Genomic DNA, 20,570 nt, shown 5'->3' with positions numbered 1-20,570 from the left:
TGCAGGATAACAAACACAAGCAGCAAGATACCCAAACATCGGCTCCCCGTATATGTGCATCGTATGTATGGATAGGCAGATGCTTCGACGATCTCGAATTTCACATGCAATCAATGACAAATTTATGACTCCGCAAGAGCGAGCGGGCTCTTCAAAATGCATTCACATCGGGATGTTCAGGGACACTAGTCCACCAGTTCCATCTCCATCTCAGTCTCAGTCTCAATCTCCATCCACCATCTTATTTTTCGCGTGCTCATATTTCTGTCAATTTGCTGCAACGCCCCCGCCTCCACGCCAAATTGAGTTATAGCCCGAATGCGAGCATTATCCTGACAGCTGTCCTGGCCCGACATTTAAGTATCTATTTCACGCATTTGCCAAAGATCAAGTGCTTATGCTCGAAGGAAGGATCCACTTCAATTGGTTGTACCTCAGTGGAGTGGTTGCCTCCTCGTGGAATTTCCGCTGCATTCGGTAAGTCGGGAGTTTTTAAGTGGAACTCGCCTTTAAATTTGTCGCGCAATTAGCTGCTCCATCGGGATCGATTGGAAATTGAGTACTTTTGTGCAGTGTGACGACAAGTTCTGGGAAGGAAACGGAAGTCCTGTTCGACAAGGAAACCCTCGGGAGAAAAACCTTTGAAAATCCATTTCACAGAAAAGTGACCATCCGTGTAGAAGATCTTATAGCTTAGATTCTTATCTGATCGATATCAATTTCAAATTTAAGAAAACATGTGGTCAAGTGTGACAACTTTGTAGGTTAGTTCAAGATTCTATACGCCCCTTTAATATTTCTTCAAGTTTCCACCTCTCACATTCTCAGAAATCTTTTATCAACTTCTTTTCTAAGCTCTCAAGCAAACCTTTTGATGTGGCCACCTCTGCACTCTACCTGAAATGCTTTTTTAAATGGCATTCCACGGGGTCTGTCAATTGCAGGACGCCCCTTCGAAGGAACGCAATCAGCCGGGATCTAAGTGGAAATGCATTTTCACAATATCGTACATACATGCATATAATGAAAACAAGGCAGCAAAGCAGGAAAGCAGGAAAGCAAAGCTGAATTAAAATATGCAACAGCAGCAGAAATAATAATGCCACCTGAAGGGTCCTCAGAGTGTGGAGTGTGCTAAGAGCTGAATACAAGTAGCCAAATAGCTTGAGACGCTAACAAAGTTTTTGCCCCCCCGCCATCGCTGATAAAGCTGGCCGATAAGCGACACGCGACCACAAGAAGGTCCAGCCTGGAGGGCCAGGAACTTTTGGATCCCTGACCAAGAGCGGGAATGGGAACGGGATCGGGAACAGGAACCGGTACAGGTACAGTTTGTTTTGGGCCCGCAAATTGGTTTGGCTTCTGCCACCGAGTGGGGGGTTTTCGGCTTAGTCTGGGTTGGGGGATAACGATGGCGAAGGCGATGGGGCAGGTGCCCCAACCACCAAATGGCGCTGGGCTGTCACACGGAATGCTGCAACATGGGCCACCGAGACACGAATCAAGTAGGAATACCAGTGCACAGGAGCAAATCTCTTTAAGTATGAAAGCAGTTTGTTTGAATACTATAATGAATGTGTAATTTTATATTTGTAAAGTTAGCTTTGAGAGTAACATTAAGTGACAAAGATGGACCTCATGGGAGATGTTAGTAACCCATGCATAACTATGCATCTTTAAAATATATGTATATTTCTTTTCGTTATTTTTCGAGTGTATTGAGAAGACAACGGCCAACACAATATTCTCGCCCCGGCCATGTCTGCAGTTCCGTTTTGTGTACCGATGTCAGCGACTGCTAACCCCACCGACGACGACCCAGCCCAGCACGGCGGGTCTTATATTAATTGTCACGCATATGTCTAACCTCTGGCAACAACAACAACATCTACAACAAGAGGAGGCACAACCGCAGGAACAACAACGACCTGGGCCCAAAAAACCACAGACGAGGATCGCCGCCGCGCATATTTTTGGGTCTATTGAAAAGCCAAGACCACAAGAATGTTACCAAAAGTGCTGCCCGGCTACGTAGACCAAGCCAAATATAACTGCTATTGTTTCTAATGCTCTTAATGAAGGGGTATATATGCGATAATGAATTTAATTTATCTGGTATATATCATTATCTGTATGTGCTCATAAAATGCAATACTATATAGTACAAATAAAAAGGTTTACTATAACTTATTAGTCATTAGCATTACCGTTAAGGCTCCTGGGTATTCAATCCAGATAAGTGCTTATTCCAGAAGGGCATAGGTTATTCGTCGTACTTCTTAAAATTCCCATTGCCATCTTATTTGTGTTACCATTTTCGTGTGTCACTTGTAGGTGGGGGGCGGGGATGGCGAGGGGTTCTGCCAGGCGGATCCGTCCGTTCTTTGGGCCGTGTCTCTGGGCCTGGCCGTGCATTTTGGCCCGTTCGTGCTGTCGTCTGCTGCTCTACTTGACAATTACCTTTGGTACATGTGTTGCTCCATTGCCGTCGCCCGCTTCTTTCTTTACTTTCTAAATATTTTCCTTCGGCTTTCCAGCAACGAGGCAGAGGCAAAGAGCCACGAAGGCAGGGGCAAAGTAAAACACTCTTTTGCGGCGGAGACAAGACCTTTTTGTTTTTCCTAATGTGTCGTTGTTTTCTTTTTTAATTGAATGACAGCGGGCCAGACAGCCCCCCTGGTTTTTCCAAGGGGGTGGTGTGTAGTTGTGGGTGGAACAAACGGAACCAACAGATGGAAGCGCCTCCTCCGCGCGGTTTGCTGCTCATTTATTAATGCAATTAGCATATGCATTTACAAGATGTTGTCGCTGCAGCCGGAGAAAGAGTTTGTGGTAGCCCAAAGTGGCACACAAATGCGATTAGATTATGCCCAAGATTAGATTAGTCTGTCTAACTTTTATATCTCTGGGTATCTCTCCAATTATGTGGCAATAAGCCAATGTTGGGCAACCTGCAGCATGGCTTGCTCAAATATTTACCAGTCTACTCCAGAGACCGAAAAAAACACACACTCACTTTCTCGATAAGTAGATGCCGTGCCAAGCTCCACTTTACACTCGCCCAGAACCCAAAGAATGTTTAGAGCGAGTTGCTGCTGATTAGCCCTTAGCGCTCACCCAATTTTGCAATTGACATCCAAGTGCTTTCCAAGAAAATCGCCAGTCAAAGAAAAAAGTGCAAGCAAAGGGCTTAGCTAAGCCATTTGCATGTTGGCCCGAACAAATCCAGTTAAATAGGTAAATTAGTGGGCCCAATTATCGTGCCTCCTTGGCCGGGCCTAGATACCACACCACACCACGGCACACACTCGCTAGCAATATGAAACACACTATATATGGGGCACACTGTACCTACCTGTACGGTGAACACGCAAGGAGTCCGCACGGGAAAATTCCTTTGGGCATGCGAGCTCCGAACGCGAAAACTTTTCCATGGGAAAGTTTCTCTAATTTGGGAAATATAACCGGAGTATATTTACCGAAATGTGCATTTACCGGAACAAATTAGCTTGTTTTGTATCGGTAAACATTAAATAAATAATTATCTCCCTTAGATATGTGGCACATCACCAAATTTCTTTGAAAGAAATTATATCCCATTTAATGATACGAAAGATGTTATTGGTCCTTTAACTATGATACATATAAAATACATAAAAGTAGGCATCATTTCATCGTCACATGTATTAGCTTGAAATATAAGCACAAAACCCAGCTTTATATATGCAATTAAGCGTAAATCAAGGATTTTCCGTACCCATAAACGTGTTCTCCGTGCACCCATGATTGTGTACATTACTCCAGGCTTGACAAAGTGCCAATAACTTTTGGCTTAAATTGACGTCGCAGCCCTTTCTGACCGGCTATCCATTACCAGGTCCGCTGCCAGCCTAGTTCCCACCATAACGGCAAAGTGGCCGGGGAAAAGTGCTGCGCGGAAAAGCGGGTAACATTTTGCATGCCCGGCTCGTAAGTTATGTCATGTTAGCAGTTGATTTTGAGCCCAACTTGTGAGACGGACCCCACCGAGAAGTGGTCGACAGGCGATGTCGTCGCGCCGAGTTGCGTGTCAAATGCGCTCGCTCGGCCCGGGGAAACCTCTCAACCCCAAATGGAGTTTTTCAAAGATTAAAAAGTGCGCTGGTCAAACAAGCCAACCGGCCAACGGCATTATTGATATAAAATGAAAGAACTTTCCGGACAGCGTAATTCTGTGGCGAACTAGAGCTAATTTCGTTAGCCGGCCCACAGAGAGCCTTTCAAAGTCCCCATAAATATTTATGGACCTTGGCGATGGTCGGCGCTTTCTTTTCATGATCCTGTGCGGACGACTGAAAATGTCCGCAGCAGCTGAGATTTGCATTCGGTACCGGTACGAGTGAGTATATTGGATTATCAGGCACTTTATCCGGAGCAACTGCCACTTCAAAGGAAGCCAGCCTTCTAGGGTTACCCGCCTGCCTGCCACGTCTGCTATCAACTTCCGATAGGCTCGGACATTTCATGGCTAGTTTGAGCTGGGATAGCAAACAGAAATCAAATGCCTTCTTGAATCGCTTGCCTCTGATTTTCCGCATCAGCGAACGGCAACTGGGGATTCCACGTACACTGATGTTAGGGAAAACAACAACATCTCAAGGGCCTGGGCGCCTGCACAGGATGCAACTGGAAGGCGGCGCCTGGCCGACGACAAATACTGAAAATCTTCTCAGCGAACCGGATATGGGTCTGTGGAAATCCAAACAAGTGTAGCGGCAGCTGCATTCCCTCCGCGCATTTTCAAATTCTCCCTCTCAAGTGGCCCAGATAGACGCGGCAAATTAAGATATCAGCAACGCTTTATGGGCTCGGAAAAGTGCAGGAAAACCCATTCATATCTACCAACTCGAGCGATCAGAGGCCGCACAGTGGCATCGGGCACCTTTGTCGGTGTGGCAACCGCAGTGCAGAGACAAGCACATAAAAGGCATCATCTAATCGCTACTTTCTGTCACATTGATGATAAAATTTGGGTCAACTTTTAGTGGTAGTGGCACCTCTTCCAACCCCTTCTCCTTCCACCATCCTTTCGAGATAGTCAAAGTCGCCTGCACTTACCCAACTTCGTTTTATGTCTAATGGCCCAGGCTACCAGTTTTTTTCTTTTTTTTGTTCTAAAGTCTTGTCTTGTTTTTTCAAGAGTATGTGTTTTTATGGGCCTCGGTCGTAGTCCCTTGAGTTGCCGGCGATAATAAAAGCAAAGGCATGGCTTAGAAGTACAAAGTCTAAAAGCAAGTCGGGGCATATCCTTTTTTATGCTGCGGTTATTGTAATTTCTCCTAGCTACACTGAGCGGAGAAAAGGCGATTAAGGGCGATATGCAAATTGGTGCAGCAAGTGAGAGGGAGATACTCGTAGTAAATGGATGGTGAATCATGGGTGGGATTGGCATTAGGATACTCATTTTATATTTTTAAGTGTTGGTCGGAATAGAAAAAGTTTAACAGTTTAGCAGTTTAACAGTTCCTACTAAAAGAAAGGTTACAATAGTTGGTTGATAATATTTGGTATCATAAAAATCCACCCTAATGTGAAAACACCTCTATCTATTATTATTATGCACGATGTAGCTTTTTTTCAGTGCATACCGCGAAAAGGCGGGCTCGAGTAACAGATAAATGCAACACTTTCTGCTCGACGATGCATAAAAAAGGTCCAACCACACACACACACACATACGTTGGCACAATCAAACGGGTAAACTCTTCCACAGAGTGTTTTTTACGGCGATGGCCAATTGCATTTGGCCGCCCTGCAACTGCAACTGTCCGTAAAAGTGGTAAGAGACACAAAGCGGCCAAAGCAGAAATGGCGGTAGGCGTTGACGTTGACGCTAACTCACACGCGAGTGAGTTGCGGCCAAAACAGCTGTAAAATAAAATTTCATATCAATTGACATTTGGTATTTGGTGGGATCGTAAAAGGTTAAAAATTAAGTCCAGAACGCGGCACTCAACTAACGCATATGGCTGTCTGGCTGGCTGGCTCATTTTAATGGCTTTGAAATGGCTGCCCAAGGAGATAGTATTGCTGGCCAAGAACCACCTTGATAATATGTAAATTGGCTCTAAAAATAGCCCGCACTGAACCGAAATAGACCAAGTTCATTTTGGCAATGATACTGCAGTTATGGCGCTGATTTACTCACATACTTTTCAAAACATTGAGCCGCGACTGTGTGAAGTGCGCTTGAGAAAACAAAGACGGGCGGCAAACAATTCGTGATTGGCATAATTTTAAGTGGAGTTCTCTTACATTTTTTCCAATATTGGCTTCGAGTTTTGCACTCCGGCTGCTGTTGTTTTCCAAGGTGTGAAAATAATTGAAAACATGAGCCGCAGCCTCTCAAGGCTGAATTTAATGAAATGAATGAAACACCTACAGGCCAAAAATTATGAGCCATCATCTGTCGCCGGCCCCCAAGCCGTTGAAATTAATTGCAATTTACGATGAGGTTTCAACAAAAACAAGCTGGGAAATGTAGGGGAACTCGACAAAAGAAAAAGCCCAGCTATAAGGTTAATAAAAAGCACAGAGACACTGAGCCAACAAAACTACGCAGGTAAGCACAATAAACGTGCAGCTCTTAATTAAGTCATGGCCCGGGAGCTGGAAGTGGGCTTCGAGTGGTCCAAAAACAAAACGTAAAACTGGGAGAGATGAATAATATTTATTGTACAAAATATATACGAGTATACTCATATATGTATGTATATGTATATGTAGATGTGGAGTGGGCACCATCCTGGACCGCCTCCGATCTCTGTTTCCCAGCGGTAGCGATGATCGCCCTCAAGTGTAACGAAAATATTGAAATGAAATTGTCAAGAGAGCTGGGCAAGACCGAATATCTTCACGGGGATTGATAGTGAAAGCGTGTGGGCCGTGGCCAATGAATAAATCTCGTCCGCTACCGAGAAGAGTGCTCCCGAGTGAAACCAAAAACTTCTCTTAGGATCCCACAACGAAAAGTACAAAGATCATCTGGCACAAAAGAGTACATGAACCAAGGCAAAACTCAAAAAATACAATTTGCATCCGTAAGTTTCTTTCGATTGCGGATTGTTAGGTTACAAAAGATTGCTGCGATCAGTTGTAATTACGAAATGATCCTTAATAAATCGGAAACGCGATGAATGCGTAGCTCGAGAAGGAAAGCTGGTGATTAGTGCATGCCATTCATTTCGCGGCGGCTCCAGTTTACATAAGATCCTGCTGTCACCTCCCTGGGTGCGGTCTTGGGCCCTTTGAAGAACCCGATCACAATGGAGCATTGAGCCACCTCACACCCCTTGCTCGATATTAAAAAATCAATCAGCCTCGAAGCCTGCAAGTCGCTTTTTGTGGCGTTTTTGTGGCGTCTACGCCTCGCCGGGCGATACTTCCCACTCGCAGCCATACACCAAGTGTGAAATTTGCTGTAAACCACAAGAAACATATTAAAAAAAAAGGAACAAAAAACGGGAAAAAAGCGAAACGAAAATACCACAACGAGTGGAGCCTGTGGGGGAAAATGGGGGGAACCCGGTGGTGGGGACTCTTTGAACACAACTTGATTACTGGCTCATTTAGTTTCATTTAAGCCAAAAGACTCTACATTGTAAAAGGCGAAAAATACAATAACAGCAACAAAAAATGGCAGTGTTTTGTGGCTGTGGCCAAATGAGAGCATTTTGTGTGTTGGCCGTGTGGTAAAACAAGTTAAGCAGAACGACGGGCAATAAACGGCGACACAAGCAACTAAATTTTGCGGCCGGGCGATCGAATTTCACACGATTCGATACTTTACGATATTGTCTTAATCAGGATCCCCAGAGCCTGAAATATAAAAGTTGGAGCAGCAATTGGATGGCGAAACCTGACTCATAGGGAATCAGAAATGTTAACCAAATTTCTGAAATAGTGTAACTTGTCAGGCATTTGAGGCTGTTCAACCAACAGATACACAACCAGCGAGTTACAGATACGAGATACATAATTGCTGAAACGGAAAACAGAAACCTAAAAAACCTGCTGAGAGTGTCAATGACAGCAAAGTGAGAAAGAGAGTGGAGTCCTCTCTCTGCGGCGATCGCGTGTGAGTGTGTGGGTGAGCAGAGCACCAACACCAGCAAAGCCTGGAGAACATCGCCAAGTGTGCGAGTGAAACGGAACTATAATTCCCGACTGGAGAAAAAGAGATGCTAGATCTGAGAGAGCGGAGAGAGATCCCTTGCAATAGTATTTGTGAGAGCGGAAAGTGGTCTGTGCATGTGTTGGTGATATTTCCCCTCCACTTACTCTCACTCTCGCACTCTCACGAATCTTGTATCTCAGCGCTACCTGCCAGAGTATCTTGCAGATACAGATAGACCTACTACTTAGGTTCGGATTAGGAGGCCCGTTCTAAACTGTTTGCTCAAACAACAAGCGCCTGTGTTATTTTTAGCCTTTGCCTGGAAGGGTAACAAAAATATTTCTCTTCTACAGTTTTCTACAGATTTTTGGCAATTAGTTAGGCCTGAAAAAACAGTTTTTCGCCAAAAATTTTCAGTAAACTTCGGACACCTTGCCACCAGTAAGCTGGATAAATAAATCGAAATTATAGACCAATTTATAAACATGAGTTGTCGAAGATCGTCGTTTGCCTCTTCGTGTTGATAATGGAGGGTTCTGCTTGAAAATCGCTGAACCCCTTGGAATCAGCTCTCCATCGATCTTCTCTTTTTTAACTTTTTTTTTTTTGGTGGGGAAGGGGGGCCGCTAAAGTGGGTATTAGCAAAATGCTGAAAAATTGCGGCCCCGAAAACGAAACGGAATGAAATGAAATCTTTAGCACAAAACGCCGAAAGAGGCTGACAATTAGAATTGTCTGGCTGGTTTTTTATGTTTAGCCATGATTATGGGTTGTACGCTCTGTGGCATTTTGGCTGAGCAACATGAATTGGTATTTTTCACTTTTCGAGGCCTTTTTCTCCAAGCTTTTTCCGCCAACTCAGAGGTTTTTGTGCGCTCAGGTCTTGGGCATTCGTTTATAAAATTATAAAAATATTTAAATTACTCATAAGTAGTTAGGAAGTGGGCGATTACATAAACAGCGCTGCGCATGCAAATCGCTGTGGTTTGTGCTTTTTTTTATTTTTACTTTCGTGGAATGCTTTTCAGGTAGCCAAAAATCCGGCCATAAGTTTTCGGCCAGCCTCTAAGCGATAGACACATGGCCCGGGAACATAAATCAAACCGACCAATAAATACTTGCGGCCGGGACTCGAGATTCTCCATAGCCACAGAACAGTAAACGCGTAATTAACCCCATTCTGCGCGAAGGAGCAGAGAAATATGGCACAAGAGTTAATGCACATTAAAGCTCATATATCAACCCCTACACAAATCAATGGGACTGAGGGTTGGGGCCACAATAGGCAGCCTTTCGGAAGAGCCTCAAATGCTGGCAAGCCACTCGAGTCGGCGAAGCTAGCACAATGCAGCAAAAGTATCTTTAAGATGCACTTGAGCGGTCGTCGGCATCTCGCATCTCGTTACTTACTGCATATATATAAATATATACATATGTGTTTCTCCACCGACGGGTTTATATATTTTATAAAATATCGCCTGGCATATAAAAATGCCTGGCATTGTTTCAGCATCGACGTGTGGGCGCATTACTGAGCCCGCATATCAAATGAGTCCTGAGTTCGAGACAGAACACAAAAACAACGGCAGCAATAGCAAATCACACTATCGAACAAGAAATTTCAAGATACACAAATTCCACGCAGACATAATAGCTGATGGGGATTTTTAGATATGCGGCTGTAGATAAAATCAATGTTTTGTCTAAAATAAATTAGTCAAAAATTGGGAAAAATTTGAAGTGAGAGAGAGTTTGAAGTGAATTAATAACTAAATAAAATCTCAATTGGAATTTATAATACTTGAAGAAACCAAAGTTTTTATCTTTTCATATCTCTATAGTTTGTTATCTTAGCAATGGTAATAATGTTCGATTTGTTGTGCAGTTTAGCCGATGCGGAGGCGGCAATAATGTAATGCAAGTGCGCCTGACAGCTGCCAGCAGGATGACTCCTTCGATGGGGATTTCCATTGCTGTCACACGCACTTTCCACTCCAGCAGTGCAACGTGCCACACATCCCATTGATGGCCTTCTTATTCCCGGGTTCATTCATTAAAGCTCCAGCAATGATATTCATAACTGCCATTTCAACTGCCATGGCAATTTTCAATTGCATCCAAAAGATTATGAAAATTTTGGCCTCAAAAAAATCGGGCAAAACGCTCGCCGCATTCGCATTCGGTATTCGCCATTCGGATTTCGGATTCGCAACAGCAGCAGCGCAGCAAAATGGAAAATGACTGAAATCAGAAAACAAACTCAGTGCGCAAACATAAATTATGCATTACAAACGTGCTTCTGACCCATTGCCATTTTCTAATTCAATTAAAATGGTTTTTGTTTCTCCAGTTGCTGCTGCAGTTCGCTGAGCCAAGCCAGGCATTTGAATACGATTTCCCAAGGAGCGGAGCGGGAAAGTTTCTGAATAGGCCGCTGGGAAAGTTGGAGCATCGCATCCAGGCAGCCAGACACTAATTTGACATAGTTATGCGAGTCGAAATGAAAGCTGCAATGAGGATTTTGGTCGTGGCCAACGCGGCGTATGAATAATATTTAAGCTGTGGTAGCTGGCGCTGCAACAAACAAACATTAGGCCACTTTTATGGAAGACTCCTGCAAGACACTTTTGGCCAAGCAGGTACTTGAAATGTCCATAATGTCCAAAGAATGCTAGCAACATTTCACTAGACGAAACTTTGAAGAGGTAACCAACCGAAAAAGTTTAATTTTCCGACCGTTTTTAATCTGGTTTCAAACTCGGCAAAAAACTGCCACTATAGTTATGTCGGCATGAGTCTGAGCCCGAAGACACGGAAGAGGTCGACGACACACATATGACAAAGTGTGCCCCAAAGTTGCCGGCACATGTCGAGTTAATGAAATTTAAAAATTCATAAAATATTCGCACCACTAGGCAAACAGTAGTAAGAACCACGTCGGCAACATCTACAATCCCACCAGCAGCACCAGCAGCAACTGCAAAGGGGAAGTGTAACTCAATTAATTAATAACAATATACCAACAGCAGCAGCGGCAGCAACAGAAACATTAACAAGAACAACAAACAAAATAATTAAGTAACAAAAGTTTCATATTTGCAACGCCACAAAAACAAAACGGGACCGAAACGCAGCAGCAACAGGAGCAACAGCAACATTGGGATGGCAGAAGCCAGGCAAAGTTTCCAACTCTACGTTTCTTGTGTTTTTTTTTTTTGTTTTCAGTTCTTTTTTTTTGGGAGTAGGGCAGCAGCAGCAAAGTTGTTGCTCTTGGCGGAAAGTTTTTTAATGTAATTTTAAGTGGCATAAGTCGACAGCCGAAAAAGCCAGCCCAGCCAGGTGATAGAGAACTGCGAAATTAGAACAGCGAACCCAAGTGACGCTAAACCATCCGGAGTTCCGTGAAGCCCATTTGCCGCACTTGCATTCACAAGTTGGCATAATAGTGGCATTCAAACTGTAATATTGCTACTGCTGATGGTGTTGCTGCTGCTGTTGCTGTTGTTGTTGCTGTTGCTGTTGTTGTTGCTGTTGCTGCTGCCGTCGCATGCAACACTCATGTGCGATATTTATGGTCCGAGAGGCGAGCATCAGCAGTAGCTGCGAGTAAATAAACCTGAAAATTATGATGAAGCAAATGGCAATGGCAATAAAGAGCACCAACAAGTTTCCATGAGCCACTCAAAGTGCCAAATATGTGTGGCTTTTTCTTTTCTTGGCAAATAATTTCACCACTTAAAATGGCAGCAAAGTCAAAACTTACAACAACCCATTGCGGGTGTTTTCAATTCTGAACAAAAAAAAATGATTTACAGGAGTTTTTACTCCGCTACAAGAATCGCAAACACCAGTCGTCCAATGCAAAAGTCACAAATTCGAACTCCCACCAAGAAGCCCAACGAATTGTTTGACAGCAACTGCTGCAAGACACACCAGCAATATTGCAAAAATATATTTAGCATACGACAATAGATTAGGCATTTTACGACAACAAAACACCGAGGAGAACCGCAGAAAACGTGGTCCAAAGCACCAAAAACACTAGCAGCAACAGTAAAAGCAATTGCAACTGCAACAACAGCAGCAACAGCAGCAGCAACACAACAGCTGTTAAGAGGCAAGCAGCATGCAACATGCTGAAACTGAGGCAACATACTACACGATGACCATGCAACACACATCGCGAGTGCAACACGAGGCGGCAAAGCGAACTGAGCCAGAGAATTTGCATTGCAAAGGGGGTGGGGCAGGGGGCGAAATGTTGCCAGCCAGCAGCAGCAGCCTGTTGCAGGTTCTATTTAACCCTCTGTGGAATATAGGTGCTGCGAAATAACTATTTCTGCAGCTAGTTCTACAGGAAATTTAAATTCTTCTTTGTTCTCTTTTAAATTCAAATAAATGTTAATAACCCAAACTACTGCTATATAAGTAAAAGCATCGATTTATGAAGGGCACTTACAGCTGATCAGATAGCTTTCTGATGCCCTCAGCTAATTTTGAAATAATTCCCACTTAGAGCCGATCGAAGAATCAGTGATAGCTGATAACCCAGCTTAACCCCTCGAAATTATTCCATTTCCTAGTGCTAATTGTGTGGACGGAAATCTGAGAGAGCGCAGCGTAGGGTTAATGCCATCCGTGTTTCCCATTCCATGCCCATGTGTGCGTGTGCAACATTTCCCCTACTTTCGGGGAGAGCGAGAGCGGGAGCGAGCGCTCCGCTCTCCCAACGCCCAAGCAGAAGCGTGTGTGTGAGCGACATATGCAGCAGGCAGGAAATGCAGTGCTTGCGTGTGTGCGTGTGTGTGTGTGTAGCAGAGCAGAGCGGAGCAGAGAGCGAAAGCAGCGCAGCGGCAGCGCGGCATGTGTGTGTGCTCGCTCGCGAGAGTGCATTGCACATGCACATGCACATGCACATGTACCGTGTTGTCTGTCTGCCGCGACGCCGGCTGTGTGTGTGTGTGCGAGCTCTGCCAGCTCGGCAGCGACGTCGTCGGTTTCACATTTTCAACGAGCCAACGGAGTCGAGATGGCCAACTCCAGCAATCAGTTTGAATCGAAACGCGAGGCGGTAAACATGTTTTGAGAAAACGAGCTCTCTCGCCGAACGAAACGAAGTCGAACACCCTGAGTCGCGCCAAGTGCCAAGTTTAAATTATAATTATAAAATACACGCAAGCTACCAACTTATGAGTTGAGTTGCAAGAAATCGCAAAAAAAAAACGAAACGAAAGTGAATAATCGCAAAACGCATAGCCAGCTCACACCAGGATTACAGGGCACTCGGGCTGCGGAAAAAGCGATCGAAAAATGAAAACCAGAAAGTGATTGAGTTGTGCACCACCAACGCAACCCACAACCCACAGCTTAAGCAGCTACAAATTAAACAAATTCATTTAAAGTTAACTAGCCAACTAGCAAATCACCAAAATGCCAGCCACATCTTCCATCAACAACATCATCATCGCCGTTGCCGCCTGCCTGTTGCTTCTTGTGGCTGATGCGCATGCGCAGCAGCAGTGCAACTGGCAGTACGGCCTCACCACCATGGACATCCGGTGTAGTGTTCGCGCTTTAGAGTCCGGATCCGGATCCCCTCTTGACCTCCAGGTGGCGGAGGCGGCGGGCCGCCTGGAGCTGCAGTGCAGCCAGGAGCTGCTGCACGCCAGTGAACTGGCACCGGGACTCTTCCGGCAGCTGCAGAAGCTCTCGGAGCTGCGAATCGATGCCTGCAAACTGCAGCGAGTGCCACCAAATGCATTCGAGGGTCTGATGTCGCTCAAGCGACTCGCCCTGGAGTCGCACAACGCGGTCTGGGGTCCCGGCAAGACCCTGGAGCTGCACGGCCAGTCGTTCCAGGGACTGAAGGAGCTGTCCGAGCTGCATTTGGGCGACAACAACATCCGTCAGCTGCCCGAGGGCGTCTGGTGCTCCATGCCCAGCCTGCAGCTGCTCAATCTCACCCAGAACCGGATACGTTCCGCCGAGTTCCTGGGCTTCTCCGAGAAGCTGTGTGCCGGTTCAGCGCTGAGCAATGCCAATGGAGCGGTTAGCGGTGGCTCCGAACTGCAGACCCTGGATGTCTCGTTCAACGAGCTGCGCTCCCTGCCCGATGCATGGGGAGCGTCCCGATTGAGGCGCCTCCAAACGCTCAGTCTGCAGCACAACAACATCAGCAGCCTGGCACCAAATGCCCTGGCCGGTCTGAGTTCGCTGCGTGTGCTTAACATCTCGTACAACCACCTGGAATCCCTGCCCTCGGAGGCGTTTGCCGGCAACAAGGAGCTGCGGGAACTGCATCTGCAGGGCAACGATCTGTACGATTTGCCCAAGGGTCTGCTGCATCGTCTGGAGCAGCTGCTGGTCCTCGATCTGAGTGGCAATCAGCTGACCAGCCACCACGTTGACAACAGCACCTTCGCCGGTCTGATCCGCCTGATTGTGCTGAATCTGTCGAACAATGCCCTTACCCGCATCGGTTCCAAGACCTTCAAGGAGCTGTACTTCCTGCAGATTCTGGACATGCGCAACAACTCCATTGGCCACATCGAGGAGGGCGCCTTCCTGCCCCTGTACAATCTGCACACCCTCAATCTCGCCGAGAATCGCCTGCACACACTGGACAACCGCATCTTCAACGGATTGTATGTGCTGACGAAGCTCACGCTGAACAACAATCTCGTTAGCATCGTGGAGTCGCAGGCCTTCCGCAACTGCTCCGATCTGAAGGAACTGGATCTCAGCTCCAATCAGCTGACGGAAGTGCCCGAAGCTGTGCAGGATCTGAGCATGCTCAAGACCCTGGATCTCGGCGAGAATCAGATCTCGGAATTCAAGAACAACACCTTCCGCAATCTTAATCAGCTGACGGGTCTGCGATTGATCGACAATCGCATCGGCAACATCACCGTGGGCATGTTCCAGGATCTGCCCCGCTTGAGTGTGCTCAATCTGGCCAAGAACCGCATCCAGAGCATCGAGCGTGGAGCCTTCGACAAGAACACCGAGATCGAGGCGATCCGATTGGACAAGAACTTCCTCACCGACATCAATGGCATCTTTGCTACCCTTGCCTCCTTGCTGTGGCTGAATCTCTCTGAGAATCACCTGGTCTGGTTCGATTACGCCTTCATTCCATCGAACTTGAAATGGCTGGATATCCATGGTAACTACATCGAAGCCCTGGGCAACTACTACAAACTGCAGGAGGAGATTCGTGTGACCACGCTGGATGCCTCGCACAACCGCATCACGGAGATTGGAGCCATGTCGGTGCCGAACTCCATTGAGCTGCTGTTCATCAACAACAACATCATTGGACAGATCCAGGCCAACACCTTTGTGGACAAGACGCGTCTGGCACGCGTGGATCTGTATGCCAATGTGCTGTCTAAAATCTCGCTTAATGCTCTGCGCGTAGCACCAGTTTCGGCGGATAAACCAGTTCCCGAGTTCTACCTGGGCGGCAATCCCTTCGAGTGCGACTGCTCCATGGAGTGGCTGCAGAGGATCAACAATCTGACCACCCGCCAGCATCCTCATGTGGTCGATCTCGGCAACATCGAGTGCCTGATGCCCCACAGCCGCAGTGCTCCACTGCGTCCACTGGCCAGTCTCTCCGCCTCCGACTTTGTGTGCAAATACGAGAGCCACTGCCCGCCCACGTGTCACTGCTGCGAGTACGAGCAGTGCGAGTGCGAGGTGATCTGCCCCGGGAACTGCAGCTGTTTCCACGACGCCACCTGGGCCACCAACATCGTGGACTGTGGCCGCCAGGATCTGGCCGCCCTGCCCAGCCGCATCCCCCAGGACGTGAGCGATCTCTACTTGGATGGCAACAACATGCCCGAGCTGGAGGTTGGCCACCTTACGGGTCGTCGCAATCTGCGAGCTCTCTACCTGAACGCCTCCAATCTGATGACGCTGCAGAACGGAAGTCTGGCCCAGTTGGTCAATCTGCGAGTGCTCCACTTGGAGAACAACAAACTCACCAACCTGGAGGGCACCGAGTTCCGCTCGCTGGGACTTCTGCGGGAGCTGTATCTGCACAACAACATGCTGACCCACATCTCGAATGCCACCTTCGAGCCCCTGGTGTCCCTGGAGGTGCTGCGTCTGGACAACAACCGCCTGAGTTCCCTGCCCCATTTGCAGTATCGTCACAGTCTGCAGGGACTGACCCTGGGCAGGAATGCGTGGTCATGCCGCTGCCAGCAGTTGAGGGAACTGGCGCAGTTTGTCTCCGATAACGCCATGGTGGTGCGGGATGCCCACGATATCTACTGCTTGGATGCGGGCATTAAGCGCGAGCTGGAACTGATCGGCAACCTGGCCAATGGACCCGATTGCTCCGACCTTCTGGATGCCAGTGCCAGCAATATCAGCTCCTCGCAGGATCTCGCCGGAGGCTATAGGCTGCCCTTGTTGGCCGCTGTGCTGGTGCTCATCTTCCTGGTCGTGGTGCTCATCATTGTCTTCGTCTTCCGCGAAAGCGTGCGCATGTGGCTCTTCGCCCACTACGGAGTCCGGGTGTGCGAGCCCCGCTTCGAGGATGCCGGCAAGCTGTACGACGCCATCATCCTGCACTCGGAGAAGGACTACGAGTTTGTGTGCCGCAACATTGCCGCCGAACTGGAGCACGGTCGTCCGCCCTTCCGGCTCTGCATCCAGCAGCGAGATCTGCCCCCGCAGGCCTCGCACCTCCAGCTGGTGGAGGGAGCCAGAGCGTCGAGGAAGATCATCCTGGTGCTGACCCGCAATCTCTTGGCCACCGAATGGAACCGCATCGAGTTCCGTAATGCTTTCCACGAGTCCCTGCGGGGCTTGGCCCAGAAGCTGGTGATCATCGAAGAGACAAGCGTTTCCGCCGAGGCCGAGGATGTTGCCGAGCTGTCGCCGTACTTGAAATCTGTGCCCTCCAACCGCCTGCTCACCTGCGACCGGTACTTCTGGGAGAAGCTGCGCTACGCCATCCCAATTGAGCTGTCGCCCCGTGGCAACAACTACACTTTGGACCATCACGAGCGCTTCAAGCAGCCAGTGTCGCCGGGCATGATCTTCCGCCAGGCGCCACCACCGCCAGCCTACTACTGCACCGAGGAAATGGAGGCGAACTATAGCTCAGCCACCACCGCCACGCCCTCACCACGCCCAACGAGACCAGGAGGAGCCGCCAGGATCGTGGACTCCATGCCCATGCCCATGCGTCCGCCCTCGGAGCACATCTACCACAGCATCGAGTCGGAGTACAGTGCGTACGATCAGCATGAGGCGCTGTCGATGATACCCACGGGTCTGATGCACCAGCACCAGCAGCAGCAGTTGCGTCTGCATCAGCAACAACAGCAGCAGCAGCAGCAACAGCGTTTGCTGCAGCCGCAGTTCCGTGCGATGCCGCAGCAGGGCATTCCCGCTCCTTCGGCGCCGGTGCACCTGCGCAGTGGCAGCGGATTGAGCCAGGCGAGCACCAGCACTCAGTCAACGGCCCAGGCCTCCACATCCGCAGCAGCGGCACAGCAGCAGCAACAACAGCAGCAGCAGCAACAAGCAGCTGGCAGTGAAGCGGCCAATAAGAACGGCCAAGCTTTCCTGGTTTAAGAAAAACAACTCCCCGAATGGCCATCTCCATCTCACTCAGCCTCGCAAGGGTTCTTCTCGGCAGGAGCGGCCATCTTGAAGCTGATCGCTCACTGGCGCAAAAGGACTCGGGAAGAGGAAGCAGGAACAGGACGCACACACCAACACACTCACATCCAAAACAAAAAAGACTTTTTCGTAGGCATTTCTTGAAACACAATATATTTATACGTATTTTTTGTCGGAAGCATTTCGCCTTTGGATGTTGTGGTTGTTGTTGCCGTTTCGTAGTTGTGTAGCAGTGCCAAAAAAAAGGAAAACGCACAAGACACGCCCACAACACATTCATATACGAGCATATAGGAATACATTATTCTAATATAATTACCATAAACGTAAAGAAACAATTACTAGAAATGTTGCAGAAACACTTTCAAATTCAATGTGATATATTAATTAACTATAATTAAATCGGCAAACGAGAGTATGCCCCTTACTGTAATGCGTAGACCTATGTAGTAGTTCTAGCCAGGCGTAAAGAACGTAAACCTAAACCTAAAACTAAACTAAACTAAACTATTGTTAACTACAACTTGAAGTAAAGCTAATGAAATATGTACACACAATCGTTCGCATCCAGTTGATCGTGTTTGTCGATTCATTCATCCTAAGCTACACGAAACAAAAAACTAAATGAATACTTGATAAACTTAAATGTAATGTATATAGAAAACTCGCAGAAGCAAACCCGTTTAGAGCACTTAATGTATTTATGTATCGTACTGTATAGAGAGATGATGGAGCTAAATTAATTCAATTAAATTTACTTAATGACGAAATGTATTATTAAATTAATTATTACAATTACATAAAACCAAGCAGAGAAATATATCTGACAAAATAAAATGCAAAAACATTACAAAATATTGACAAAAATTAAATCACACAAGTTTTCTTACTCAACTCGTTTAATAGAGGGGGATTTTCAGTTTGGAGCAACACCAAAAGGAGAAGAATTAATTGAAGTGCCTATAGTTTTCACAAAAGCGAAGCCTGCTGCGTCCCCATACATGCAACTGACACTATTCCCAGAAGGATTCAAAGAGGATGATGGCAGTTTATTCATTTCCATTCGGCATTTGAGCAGTGGGAATTGCCAAAAGGTCACAATGCAAACGTTAACTAAAACGCAAACGCATAACTGAATTGCGAAAACTAACTAAACAAAAGCTATGCGCAAGTTAATTGCTTGTAAATAATTGTAGATAAATAAATTAATGGAAAACGCACTCAAACAAACATTTTGCATATGCCACAGCCACAGCAACTCCCACACTCGGATATTCTTTTATGTAAATTATTATTTGCGAAATTATAAAACAAAATTAAAATGCGGTCCAATGCGAAAATTGTATTCTGCACATTTGCTTAGCTCGCCATTTGCAATCCCATATTTATTTTTTTTGGCCTCACAGTATTTTCATGCTTTGGCAAACCGCAACTCTATCATCGGCTAATGTCCCCAAATAAAATAATAAAATTCGAAACAAAAAGGAAGGAAACAAAAACCCATATAATACATTTAATTTAGACGCATGGCCGAACAACTATATAACTGCATTAATGTTACAAACGATTCAGTTATCCAGTTTTCCCAATTAGCCTCGGTTGCGAGTGCTTTAAACTTAAAGCTGAATGAATAGTCCTCGGAGCATCTAACATTTTTCGTTATTTATGACCAGCGTATTGGCATGTGTCTATTTCTGGTGTAACCCTGACACTTTTTTGGCAAAGTCAGCCGCAGAGCCAAGAGCTCGTGCCAAAGTCGTTGGCCAAAATCGATGGATGCTCTTCTGGCTTAAAACAAACACTGAACTTGCGACTTTATGAGGGGCGAAACTTTATGTCATGTAATGCACATACAACGCACACACACACTCTACTGGTACCATCGACGGCAAATTAAGTATGTCATTTCGAATGGTGGAAATTGTAAAAAATAAAAGAGTAGCCGAATCCCAGCTGAAAAATCCAAAGCAAAGCCAACTAATTGAAAATCAATAAACAAGCTAGCACAACAAAATAAGTGCAGGAAAATGAAGGAAAGCCCTGCTAGTTGCCAATTTAATGGCGAAATGGAAAGCACGCACACACTCAGATACAGATACAAATGTATCTGTAACATTAAAACGGGTGGGACCAGCAGATGGTCGTTGGCTTTGACCATTGACAATTACGGAAAAAACTCTTGACCTTTCACGGAAAAGCAAAATAAAACTGCATAGGACAGAGAGGTTTTCAGGATATGTCAATACTAATTAAAGAGCCATTAAATCTGTGATTAATTAAAGTCGCGGTATCAGGATGTGCGAGTTTAAAAGTATATCTTTCGAAAAGTAGAACTTGGGCTTCAGTAATCCAGATATGATTATCGTTAATATGATAATTGACTGACACTACAATATGAGACATGGACATGTTGCGGCTCAAATAATGCAATAATGCAGTTCATTGGCATTTCGAAACAGTTGCAATAATGGAAATTCCCAATTGGGTATAAGTGTGGACTAGTACTTTAGTTGCTGCTATAAAATAAAGACTAAGATTTCAACTTGGATATATTTGCATCAAAAATGCGTTAGGGTAGTCCGATGCCAGATCTTATAACCATCCCGGCAACTCAATCAACGACTTTAATTTGCAACATTAATATCTAATGGGTCCGGAAAACTCGGAAATCGATTTAAAGTTTCCCTGAGCACCACCCACCCAATGTCATTAGCCGGCACACCCGCCGACTTGACCATTTCTCGTCTAACGAGGCCCCAGTAAAGTGAAG

At 46.3% G+C, this 20,570-nt stretch overlaps 1 protein-coding gene across 1 annotated transcript; it reads left to right on the top strand.

Annotated features, from left to right (window-relative positions):
• The first annotated feature begins 13,199 nt into the window (after positions 1–13,199).
• On the top strand, positions 13,200–18,632 carry LOC6530849 (toll-like receptor 7). Its single transcript, XM_002091694.3, has one exon. It carries the CDS (start codon positions 13,586–13,588, stop codon positions 17,750–17,752), a length of 4,167 nt encoding a protein of 1,388 aa, XP_002091730.1. The 5' UTR covers positions 13,200–13,585; the 3' UTR covers positions 17,753–18,632.
• The last annotated feature ends 1,938 nt before the right edge of the window (positions 18,633–20,570 follow it).

The sequence above is a fragment of the Drosophila yakuba genome, chromosome 2R, assembly GCF_016746365.2.
Source record: "Drosophila yakuba strain Tai18E2 chromosome 2R, Prin_Dyak_Tai18E2_2.1, whole genome shotgun sequence".
Lineage (NCBI taxonomy): Eukaryota > Metazoa > Arthropoda > Insecta > Diptera > Drosophilidae > Drosophila > Drosophila yakuba.
Note: the sequence above shows the minus strand (reverse complement) of the source record. Positions and strands in the feature narration are given on the sequence as shown.

Excerpts from the sequence above, each read along its gene's own strand:
- LOC6530849 (XM_002091694.3), top strand. The coding sequence starts at position 13,586 with ATGCCAGCCACATCTTCCATCAACAACATCATCATCGCCGTTGCCGCC.